Raw genomic sequence first — 13,186 nt, forward strand, 5'->3', positions numbered from 1 at the left:
GTAAACTCCACTATGTTCAATAGGGTAAAAAAACCAGTTGGTACGAAAACAAGACAGAAATAAATGTGCAGAGAAAAGCTAAATCACATTTAAGTACAAAGAACCAGGCAGCTGAAGTCCTTAAGCTGCTTTACAGCCACCATTAACTTTTAAGTTCTTAAATATTCTGCCTTGTTCAGGTTCTTATGTACATATCCTTACAGTAAATCCCCACAAAAAATTATTTCTTATAACCATAAAAGGCACACTTTCCTTATCCTTGCCCAACATTATTTATTCATCGTTATTTTGTACAGCCTCCCAACACATATTCTCTTTATAATAGCAAAGCAATTTAATACTTTGATCATCAGGTTGTTTGCTGAAATGCTCTATTCCATTTTGTCTGCCTATTCAAATCCTGTTTAATCTCTTGTGGTCTAAGCACCATCCTTCTTTCCATTTCCTCTACTTAATATGGGTGTCTAGTTATTGCATCTGTATGTATCTTTAATTCACTAGAACTATACTGTTTAATATGCTAGCCATGTTTGGTTAATTAAAATTAAATTTAAAATCCAGTTCCTCACCTACAGTGGCCACATTTTAAGTGCTTGATAGCCACATGTGGCTAGTGCCTACAGTAACAGACAGCACCAATACAGAACATTTCCATCACCACAGAAAGTTCTACTGGAGAGCACTACTCCAGAACAAAGCCGTAGAACCTATGTCCTGAGCAGATGGATTCTCAAAGAACTCTAGGACACTTTTTCATTTGCTGGGTCCATATATTTGGAACACATATGTAACTTTATATTTATAAAGGAAACCATGGATTTGTTTCCCCTGACTTCTGTTAGCTAATCATCTGATATGAAAAGACCAAACAACCTTTGGAAAAAATTACAATCAAAATATCTTCAAATATTGTTTCTACCCTATTTTCTCTTCTTATTCTGGGACTCCAATTTGGCATATGTTCAACTTTGTCCTTTACTCTTGTTCTTCTATTTTGCTTTTTTATTTTTTACTCTTTCTCTGTTCCAATTTGGAGATTTTTTTTAATGATCTATTTTCAAGTCCACTTGTCTTACCTAATGTAGTGTCTGGTTTGCTATTAAATTCACCTAATACATTCTTAATTTTAAATGTTTTTACAGTTCTGGAATGTTTATTTGGTTTTATAGATTTTAATTCTCTATTGGAATTCTCTAATTTTTGATATATTTGGAACATCTTTTCCTCGATCTACTTTTACATGTTAATTTCTTTTTAACTCCTTAGCAGCTAATTCCAACATTTGGATCATTGGAGAGTTTGCCTCTACTGTTAGTGTTTTCTCTTGATTAAGGGACAAATCCTCCTGCCTGTTTTCATGTCCAGTTATCTTATTTCATCCTGGATATTGCATATAAAGGAACTATAGAGGATCCAGATGATATCTTCCATCAAGAAGGGTTCTCCTTTTCTTTGTTAGGCAGACAGAGTGAAGGGCTAATAACCTCAATATAGCCAAGGAATGAGCTGGGTCAGAGCTGGACTGCAGCCTTCATAACTCACATTCAGCTTCTGGTTCTTACTTCCTTTTCAGGTATGTCCCTCGCAAGCTTTCAAGTGACAGCCTGGTGGGGATCTCTATTACCTCTGGCCTGAAAGTCTGGGGTATCCAGGCTATTTTTCAGGAGTTTTCACTCATTTCCAAATGTGGCAAATAGTATGAAAAAAGAGACAAGCCATATGTTGAACTAGGGCCCACTCCTCAAGCAGTCTTGTCTTCTAAATATCAAAAGACAACAGGTGATTTTAGTCTACCGTATTGAGGCTCCTGATCTCTCTCACAGCTACTAAATTCAGAATATGTGTCCTAGGTAAAATAAAAACTGCATTTAGGGCTCCTGAAATTCCAAACTGTTACCAGTCCTTCAGGATAACCAAAAGCTTTGTTGGTTTCTCTTCTTCAACAGAGTTATTTTATAAGGACCAACATCAATCCTCAGGTTATACCCAAAACTCACACACACACACAAAAATTTAGGGAACAAAACAGCTAATAATAGATTGCTCACCTGAAAAGGACTTTATCCTCTCCAGATTTTTAGTTTAAATTTCTTTGTTTACATAGCTCCCCTATGTTTTTAAAATATACTTTTCTCAATTTATCTGCCTTTTGTTCTCTTATTGTAGCAGGAATGGTGTTTTGTCATGACCTACTATATTCTGCTTAGAAACATAAGTCTCTAAGTCTGTGAGTGACTACTTGATTCTGTTCCTCCCTTTCTGAGAGCATTTTATTTTTGCCTCAGAGTTATATTTTAAAGGCTGCATGTTTTCTGCTAACTCTCATATTTCTGTAGCCTGAGGAACAGTAGAGGTAGAAGTAGAGCTCAGTTGAGGAGACAAGTATTCTGAAAAATTTTCCATGTTCTGCATTCTCTTCTAAGAGTTTATTACGTGTTATATATGCTATATGAAAGTTCACTCCATCTAGTTAGGGACTGCATTTCATTAAAATGGAAGGAGACAATTTGGATCATTTTCCCAATTCAGTATGTAGTACTAGAGCCTTCACTTCTCTCAGTGTGTAAGTCCCAGGTTCATTTTCTACATTTTGTCCACATTATTATCCAGTTGCCACTTCTACTTCTCTGACAAGTAAGGAAAATAATAAGAACACACACTTAGTTGGCTTCTCAGTTTTGAAAATATTAGTGGTAATTCTCAGAATTTTGCTAACTCATTAGTACTATATCTGGGAACTAGGACTAAATTAAGTTGCTAATTTATGCTATGTCTCTTCAGTCTGAAAGCTTCATTCTCTTTCCTTGGCCACCAATTTTGAAGTTCATTGCATCTGATTACATTATTCTTTGTTGTTGCACTTGGTGATTGTTTTTATTAGTTTTTATTATTTTATATTCATTTAAGCATCAAGGGAAGAAATTTCTGTGAGTTAAACTCAATCCACTATTTTAATCTGGATGTACTCAGAGTTTTCTAATACCCTAAGGGTTAAATGTGAATATCTAAGAATTTTCCAATACCATGAGCATTGGACTGCCTGGCTGCTTATGAAAGTAATAGAGTTATGGCCAATCTAGTTTTTCACACTAAGTCCTGATTTTCACTGTCCCACCTGATCCATGTTATAAACAGCTAGTATTTTCCTGAATAGCTCACTTAAGTTATTAAGTGAATAAATGATGATTATTGTGATATACATGTAATATGGTAAAAAAACATTAGACTCAGAATGAAGAAACCACCTTCCAGTTGTGTCTGATGTGCAAAATACTTCTAAACTGAGCTGTAAAGAATAATTAATTTACAAGGATTTAAGGAGGTAGGTATAGCCTTAAAAATCTTTTAATAAAAAGATATAAGGGGACTTAATAACTTATTTAAAGTGCTTGGAAATTGGGGGTAAGAAATGAGGAGAAGATATTCTCTAAAGGCTCCTATAAAATCCACAAAGGTTCATGAAGAATCTTCTGTTTCCTTCATAGCAAAATTTATTTGACCACCATACATAAGTTTCCTAATATGCTACAGTAGGAAATAAAAGTTCAGGGCCTAAAATGAGTATGTTAATAAAGTTTCCAGAGTGGTTTCATAAAATTTTGTCATCAGAGGGGCATCTATTTCTATTTATGAAAGAGGAAACTAAAATCTAAGAAGGGTTAATTTGCCCCATAAAATAACATAAATATTTCACAATCAAGTATATAAAAATTTTAAGTTCTCTTATGTTTTCTACATTTGAAATGCTCATTCCAAGACAGCATTTCAAGAGTAGAGTATATATTATTTCCATCACTAAAAAAAAAAAAAAAAAAAAAAAAAATTTGTATGCCAAAAGAGCAAAAGTAATAGAGTAATAAGGTAAAAAACTGCTACTTTTCCATAGTTACTTTGGTAATAAATATTAGCAACATTTTTATGATTCTAACAAGTACTCTACCTGGGTATGGTTCATCTGTATACCTGGCTAAACTAATTATTTCCATACTTTGCTTTTATAAAGAGTACTATAAAACATAAACATCAATTATTTCCTTTCTCTATTGACATTTAGTTTCAGAGCTGTGTAGACTAAACCAGCTGTACTGCTAAGTAACAGAAGCAATGTAATTATAATCTTATCAGTATTTAATGATGGTTATGCAAACTGTTATAAAATATTTCATAGTAGTTATGAGATCTTGGATAAGGTGCTTTCTCAGAATTTTGTTTTCCACATCTGTAAATGAGACTGAATTTAAAATCATATGATCTCTCAAGATTCAGTTTAAGATATTAGAAATACAAACAAAAAAGCCATGTCATCTTTATTTTCCCCTTCATTCATTCATTCAGATATTTTTTCAACATTTACAATAGCAACTGCTGATACTTTCCCTTCTTTTAGGTCCAGTGGATTAAATAAGCCAGAAATAAATTAGTTAAGAGTGTACAAAAGAAAAGTCTCTGTATGTCAATTGTCACAACTCGTTTTCCACTTAAGTCCTACTGTGCCATACACAATATATATTTACAGTGTCTAGCTCAGCTTTATATATTTGTTTCTTCTAAAAATAAAACAATGTTTAATATTTTCACAGCAGTAGATTAAATTATACCTTAACTTTTTTCTCTTGTATTGATTTATGGATACGTTCTCTTAGGGGCTTCATCAATGAATTATTCACTTGCGTGGGAGATCTATGTCCAAAAAAAAAGGCAAAGACTTACTGTAATGGTTTGAACATTTGTTCCCCTCCAAAATTCATGTTGAAAGTTAATTCCCCAATGCAGAACAGACACTCCTCAACTTATGATGGGATTACATCCCAATAAACCCATAAATTGAAAATATCATTAATTCAAAAATGTATTTCATACACTTAACCTACTAAATATCATAGCTTAGCCTAGCCTGCCTTAAACATGGAATTAGTTGGAATTAGTCCATTCCAATGTTAATTGGGCGAAATCATCAGGCAATACAGTATACTGTAGAGTATCAGTTGTTTACACTCATGATTACATGGCTGACTGAAAGCTGCAGCTGGCTTCCACTGCCCAACATCATGAGAGGGTATCATACTGCATATTGCCAGCTCAGGAGAAGACCCAAATTTAAAATTCGAAGTACAGTTTCTATTGAATGTGTATAGTTTTCATACCATTGTAAAGTCAAGAAATCATTAAGTCAAACCATCATTAAGTTGAGGACCATGTATAGTATTAAGAGGTGGGGCCTTTAGAAGGGAATTAAATCTTAAGGGCTCAGCCCTCATGAATGGAATTAGTGTCCTTATGAAAGGGATTCAGGGAGCCTGTTTGGTCCTTCCACCTTTTCAGTTATGTGAAGATGCAGCAAGAAGGTATCATTATGAGGAATAGGCCCTCAGCAGACATTGAATCTGCTGGCACTTTGATCTTGGACTTCTACCCTTCAGAACTGTGAGAAATGAATTTCTGTTATTTACAAATTATCCAGTCAAAATAGGTATATAATAAAATAAGTATATTTTGTTATAACAGCCTATTTTATTATAACACCCTAAAACCAACTGAGATATTTATAAACCATTAGCTTTGAAACTAGCACACTCCCCTTCCCTACCCCATACCACAGTTATAGAATAAAGGACAATTGAATCTACTTATATATAATATAGTCATGTACTGCATAATGATGTTTGGTCAACAACAGACTACATACATGACAGTGATCTCTTAAAATTATAATGGAGCTAAAAATTTCTTATCACACAAATCATTACCACTTACCACTGTGTATTTCTTTACACTATTCAGTACAATAATATGCTGTACAATTTTGTAGCCTAGGAGCAATAGACTATAGCATATAGTTTAAGTGTGTAGTAAGTAGTTCCATCTAGGTTTGTGTAAGTATACTCAATGTTCACAAAACAACGAAATCATCTAGCAACACATTTCTCAGAATATATTCCCATCATTAAACAATGCATGCCCCTACTTCATAAAAGTGCCAGTATTCCTATTCTGAGAGTCCTAAATATTGTTAATTTGCTTCATTCATTAATCCAATAACTAAATATTTCATGAGCTTCTACTATTTGTAAGGCACTTTACAAGATACTATGGAGGATAGAAAGTTGATTCATTCACTGGTCTTGTATTCAGGCATCTCAAACTCTAAGTAAGAGAAATAAGGCAGCCACATTACTAAAATTCAAAGAGCAGGGGAATTCAAAAGAATAAAACATAGAAATAGGAGGGTCAGAGAAAGCATGATGGACGAGACCCTTGAGTTTTAAGGTCAGCAACTTGTATACCTTAATAAATTAATCCCTTTTGGCTTAATAGAGCCAGAGTCAGAACACCCTCAAAAGACTATTATATAAGAATAAAGGATACTCTATCCTAAGAAAGAATAGTTGACAACCTTACATTGACTTGAATTCATATACCTCATTGTTTTTAGTTTTATCATTTCAGTTTACACCATTAAAACTTAACCAAGTAGCAGCACTTGTCAGCACAATGACAACTGGAAATGCTAATGTAGAATCCAAAATGTAAACAATTGAAATGTGTTTGGTCACATGGTTAAGTATAGAAAAATCTCTTTTTAAAATAGACTCTAGGATTAATTTTATTTTAAAAAATTCAATTCTACAAAAAGAAAATAACTTTCTCTAAGAAAATGGTAGAACTTCATCTGAGAGAAAATTAAAATCATTTATATTTCTACCTAAAAGCAAACTTTGTTAAACCGAAATAAAGTAAAAACAACAACAACAAAAAGAAAGGTTCATTTCCTTTCTACTGTTTTCTGGGATTCCAGCACAGGGTATAAGTAAATCACTAATAAAACTTTTCATTATTAGGAAAATATTTGGGTATTTTGAGGTAGAATGTAGAAGAATTATTTCATGCTCAGATATAAAAGAATAGTCATGGAAAGCTAGTAAAGAAGATGAGAGTTAAAGACATTAGATGACAACACAGAAATGATAGACCATTATAAGGTTTCTCTGTAAAGAGAAGAGAAAGGAAACTGAGGCACAGGAGAGAGAACATGAAGCAATCATGAATGGATATGAACTTCAGACTGAAACCAGCTTTCTAAAAAGTAGCTCCAGTAGAAAACAGAAAAGATCAAATTGTGGGATGATTCTGTGAAAATTCCTTACAATGCACCAAATACAATTCAAAATGGTTGTTCTAAAATTTTTAATGTTTCTTGGCCGGGCACGGTGACTCACGCCTGTAATCCTAGCACTCTGGGAGGCCGAGGCAGGTAGATTGCTCGAGGTCAGGAGTTCAAAACCAGCCTGAGCAAGAGTGAGACCCTGTCTCTACTATAAATAGAAAGAAATTAATTAGCCAACTAATATATATAGAAAAAATGAGCCCGGCATGGTGGTGCATGCCTGTAGTCCCAGCTACTTGGGAGGCTGAGGCAGAAGGATTGCTTGAGCCCAGGAGTTTGAGGTTGCTGTGAGCTAGGCTGATGCCACAGCACTCACTCTAGCCTGGGCAACAAAGCAAGACTCTGTCTCAAATAAATAAATAATAAAATTTTTAATGTTTCTTAAAGTGAATGTTCCCTTAATCAAAAATACCATCAACCTACTCAATGACTTAATTTTTATTGTTGAAACTGGAGAATATCTGCTATAGACTGCATTGTATTCTCCCGAAATATACGTGTTGAAGCCTTAACCCTCAAATGTGACTGTATGTGGACACAGGGCTTTTAGGAGGTAATTAAGATTAAATGAAGTCATAGGGTAGGGTACTACTCTGATAGGAATGGTAGCCTTTTAAGTGGAAAGAAGGAGAGAGGGAGAGGGAGGGGGAGATAGAGAGAGAAAAAAAAAAAAACAGAGAGAAAAACATCTCTCTCCCTATGTGTACACATCAAGGAAAGGTCATGTGAGCACAAAGCAAAAAAGCAGTCATTTGCAACCTGAAGAGAAATCCCTGACCAGAACCTGACTGTGCTGGCATCCTAATCTAAGGCTTCCAGCCCACACAGAAAATAAGTTCTATTAAGCCACCCAGTTTATGATATTTTGTTATGGCAGCCTGAGTAAAGTAAGGCAGTATCGATATCTTACACTTAATAGCAGCACTAATTTAGCAAATATTTTTCCTCATAATGTGAGGAAGAACCAATAAATGTAAATTCAAGGTAAGTTTAATGTATATGATTCTACTCTTGGGCAGAATAGCAATGCTTGGAGCATAGGCCTCAAACTTTAGAGAAAGACACTCTTGCTACTTGTTAATTTAACTTTCTTGGATAAATTATTTAATATCTCTCAAGTCTCTAATTCTTCACTTATAAAGTGAGAACACTCTTAAAAGAGGCTGTTGTGAGGGCTGAGGTAATTTAACTGAAAACATTATGCAAAGTTCTTGACACATAGCACAGCAAATACTTTCAAAACAAAAAGCAATACTGAAATCATAAACACTTGCCATAGTCTCACTAAATACTGTTATATATATATAACCTTTTTGCATTCAAATGTTCGATCTACCTTCACCTAACTTGTTTTCTCTCCACATTTTTCTATAATTTCCAAGTTTCCTACCATAAGCATATACCTTCTTTTATAATTTTCTAGAGTTTATATATAAATATATATGTACATAAAATGTCCACATTACTTACCTATAAAGTGTAAGAATAGAAGTTCCATTATGATGAATTGTGTTTTCATCATCATATAAAAGCTCTGCTTTGTTTTTGGTAGGAGCACTAGCTGCTTCTTCATCCAAAAGAACTAGTAAAGTTTTCACAGTATCTCTGCCACAGTATGCAGTGCCATGGTTTATGGCATAAGATTTTGGCTAGAACAAAAAATCATTTTAAGTAAATGTAATAAGTAATTTTAAGTAAATGCTGTGTGAATTGGCTACACTTTTCTGTTTCATGTACCACTGTTCCCAATTCCTCTATTGTTAAGGTAACAACAACAACAACAACAAAATCGGCAATGAGAACTGGCTGGAAGTCATGTGAACATTTCTCCCTTTAGCCATTACTATAATCAATCTTATCAAAATCCATGTTTACAAAAATAGATGTCTTCAAAAGAAGACATTAGGTTCTACTAAAAATAACATTAGGCTTTGAGTCAGAAAAATTTAGCCACTATCTAGCTATGTGACCTCAGCCTCACAACTCAATCTCTCTGTGTATTTTTTCTCTTATGCCAAAGAGGAATGGGGTTCTGGCAGTCTTAATATCAACTTCACAGATGATTCTAAAGATCTTATCAAACGCAAAAATGAAAAGCTAGTTGACATTCATTCATGCAATAATCACCCATAAGCATATATTATGTACTAAGCACTATATCTGAAGCTAAACCTACGAAGATGAAAACTACTGCCTTCAAAGAAGCCATAGTCTCAACCTTAATAAGATAAATAAGTAACCAAATAATTGCATTACGGAATGTCAAGTACTATTTCTAATAAGAGTATACATGGTGCAGTGGGAGGACATAAAAGACAGTAGTCAATGTACTCTGGAATCAAAGATGGCTTTACAGAGTAAGAAATATACAGAGGTAGGAGAGAACATGGCACTTCTAGGGACCAGGTAGCATGACATGGCTGAGGAACAAGGTAAAAGGGAAGGAGTTATGTAAGACGAGCCTGAGAAGGCTTTGTATAAATATCATGCAAAGAAGCTGTAAGTCAGTCTGTTACAGAGGTAAAATCTCTTGCTTTATTAAGCAAGGAAATAAAATGATCCGATTTGGATTTTTAAAAATCTTGGGCAATGCAAAGGCAATATATATAACCAAAATGTTTGTACTCCCATAATATTCTGAAATTTAAAAAAAAGAAAATAAATAAATAAATTGGAAAAAAAATCAATGATGGCAATGTGTTAAATATATTCCAGGGTAAGGATGTTACCAAAGCTGGAGACAGGGCTACAAATTAAAGACTGTAATAAATCAGATTAGAAATGAAGGGAGCCAAGCTAAGATACTAACAGTAGAGATTTTAAAAAGCAGATTAAAAAGAATAACTGGAATAATTTAGTGACTAGATAAACAGAAAAATACATATATATGTATATATGATATTACATATAGATACATGTGAGCATAAACTCTGAAGGCATTTCTGACTGGATTTGATACCATCGTTGTATATATTGTATTACCCTGAGGAAGATGTTTAACCTTTCTGTGCTTAAGTTAAACTCATTGGCATAATATGGGCAACAATAATGTCTACCCCATAGGGTTGTTGGACATTATGCCTAGATATCAAAGCTGCCTTTCTGGGACATCTATTGTAGCTATGCCAGTTTTCTCAGCTTTCATCAACATGATCTTGGCCTCCTTTCTCTACTTGGCAGACTCAGGCTACCAGGTGAACTATAATGTATAGCTCCACTGAAATTATTAAAAATTACCTATCACAATATGGTGCTTAACACATATTTTTCATTGGTACCATAGAAACCATATTGTTCAATACTAACTTCACTGAGTATTATTTAATTGTGTTTTTCAGATTTCTGATTCCGTTGAAAACATAAAATTAAGAACCAGGTTGCTTGTATCTTTATTTTTTCTGCCAGGAAAGGGAAGAGACTGATGTTCTTAATTATCCGAAACTGTGACAGTTCCTGAGTTATACTTATAGTAATAATCCGGTTTTCATTTGAGCCAAGCTAGTCACCAGGAAGTGTTAACAACCATGAAATACATGGGGCAAAATCCCAGAATCTCCCCCATGCAATTATAAAAACAAAGTAAATCTAAAAAAATTATTATAGAAAAATAATTTAAAATAATCCCAGAGGGCTGGGATAAATGAATGAATAAATAAGTAAAAATTAAACAAAAGACTTTCTTTATACACTGGCTATCATGTCCACACCTAAGGGAAAGAAGCTTTTATATTAATTGCATAAACTACAATAAATGGTTTATAATATATATTCCAAAATTCTGTGCTACAGTTAAAAACATAGTCAATGTTTCCTTTAATACTGTAGATTAGAATCTATATTTGATCATCTGTGTAAAAAAAATCAAGAAAAGGGTAAATGTTCTGGAAACATATGTTAATAGTTAAAAGACTCCAGGCATGGGGAAAATTTGGTTGCAGTAGGCTGGAAATGGAGGTAGAAAATAAGAGCTCATAGAGATCCATAAAAGAAAAAAGTAAACTGCTGATGAAAACAATTCCTAACAGGACTATTGCTGTCCTATCGTGTTTAGTATTAAGGTCAAAACCAGAGAAACCAGGCTCCTATTTTATATCTAAATAAATGAAAAAATAGTTGTTTTATAAGAATAATTATTGAAAAAATACCACAAAACACCTTAATATCCATCAAGAATTATAAGTTTGTATTGCTAAAAGGGATACTGGAAATTATCCAATGCATCACTTTAACAAATACAGACAATTTGGCCCAAAGCTGTTATGATTTACCAATGTTGAAAATAATCTTACATAATCCTATTGAGAAACTTAAATTTTCAACATCATTTTAGAACACACTCTTCTGAATTAAACAGCAATAGTAAATCATTTCTACAATAAGTAGAACAGATAATGTTCTGTAGAGGAGGATAATGAAAAATCAAAAGCTCATTACCCGTGCAGGACTGATGTCAGTGGTGCTAACAGCTACACCTCCTTGTTGAGAATTGATAATATTTTTAATCCTCAAATCCAAATCCTGAGCAACTTCCTCTGCTGCTTTACAGAAAGGATCCCTGCTGTTATGGCCTTTAATCAGCTGCATCTTTATCACTGACAGAATTCGACCCCCTGCAATGCTGAAAATAGAAATAAGATTGCCTTCATAATAGTATTGCAAATGACAACATGCTTATAAGCTTGAAAACATAGTTCTCAGAGTTAATCAACACTTTCCAAAGAATATAGCTTTGATCTTATAAATCAAACAATAAAGCATTTAAGAAAAAGATGAGAACCATTAGAAACAAAATTTTCAAAGTTTGTCTAAAAGCCAGTCATTTCAATAAGTTGCTTCTTCCTTGAATTGAAAGCTGAAGGGAATTTAGTTATATGTGAAATCTGACAATGGATTCAGATGCAGCTGTACACATGCACTATGCTTAAAATATGTACCTTTAGATACAATTAACAAAACCAGCTACCTCTCATGAATACTAGAATTATACATTAATTTAATCTTAAAACCAATTCAATAAATTGGTATTATTACTCCTAAGTCAGAGATAAAAAAACTGAGTCTCATAAAAGTTAAATGGCTTGCCCGAGAATACAAGGTATTCTGGGCTAGGGAGAAGGTGGGGAGGAAGGAGACTCACCTGAAACACATGATACTGCATTCTATTAAGTGAAGGGTTATCATATGGAAGAGGAAATAGAGCAAATTAGTACTGACCCAAAGTCAAACCAGAAACTGGGCTAACTGAGGCCAAGAGAGAAGTATTTTAAAAAATCTGAAATGAATGTTTCCTTATCTCAAGCTTAAACCTGAAAGAATATGTTTTAGCTCCTGCTCTAAAGGACTGACATAGAACCAAAGTGAGAAACATAGGGGGAATTTTGGTTCATTTTAAGGAAAATATTAGAGATGTCAAACGACAGAAGAGGTCTCTTTTTTAAGTCATGAAATTCCCATCCCTACAGGTATCTCTGGGAAGGCTGCACAGTGCCAAAGGAGAAAGTGGTCTGGTCTGACTATGGACCATGAAGTCAGGCTGCCTGAGCACACACTGCAGCTCTGCCACTTTCTACCTTGGGTATGCTATTAAACTTCTCTTTTGTAGTGGCACAAAGGATATTATGAACTGAAGTTTTCACTCTCACTGCCTTATTGCAAGGTTTTATGTTTTAGAGAAATGCCAGATTACCTAATGAGCACTAGAAATTGGATTGTTCACATTTAATTAGCTGGTCCAGACAGAAAAGGAAAGTTGGAAGATAATCATAGAGAAACTTAATGCATGGACAATAATGCATTTTCCTAATCATCAAAATCATATTCAGCATTTGTTTAAAACATCAACTCCAGATCCTATCCTACTGAACACAATCTCCAGAAAAGGGCACTAGAAGTTTGCATTGTCTTAAAAGTTCCACAGGTGATTCTTATGATTAATTTCATGAAAAAATTAACACCTTGAGAAAGGAACCATATTTTACTAATCTTCATATTACCAGCTTACACTTGGCACACAGAAGAGTT

General features: G+C 33.9%; 1 protein-coding gene across 1 annotated transcript in view; it reads right to left on the reverse strand.

Annotated features, from left to right (window-relative positions):
* Nucleotides 1-13,186, reverse strand: part of PARPBP (PARP1 binding protein) — an 81,880-nt gene that overhangs the window by 7,643 nt on the left and 61,051 nt on the right. The window contains exons 7-9 of the mRNA XM_012772661.2: nucleotides 11,600-11,783; nucleotides 8,636-8,814; nucleotides 4,599-4,680 (exon numbers count right to left, since the gene is read on the reverse strand). Coding sequence (XP_012628115.1) covers nucleotides 4,599-4,680; nucleotides 8,636-8,814; nucleotides 11,600-11,783 — 445 coding nt within the window. The remainder of the gene's footprint in view (nucleotides 1-4,598; nucleotides 4,681-8,635; nucleotides 8,815-11,599; nucleotides 11,784-13,186) is intronic.

Source organism: Microcebus murinus, chromosome 10 (assembly GCF_040939455.1).
Source record: "Microcebus murinus isolate Inina chromosome 10, M.murinus_Inina_mat1.0, whole genome shotgun sequence".
Lineage (NCBI taxonomy): Eukaryota > Metazoa > Chordata > Mammalia > Primates > Cheirogaleidae > Microcebus > Microcebus murinus.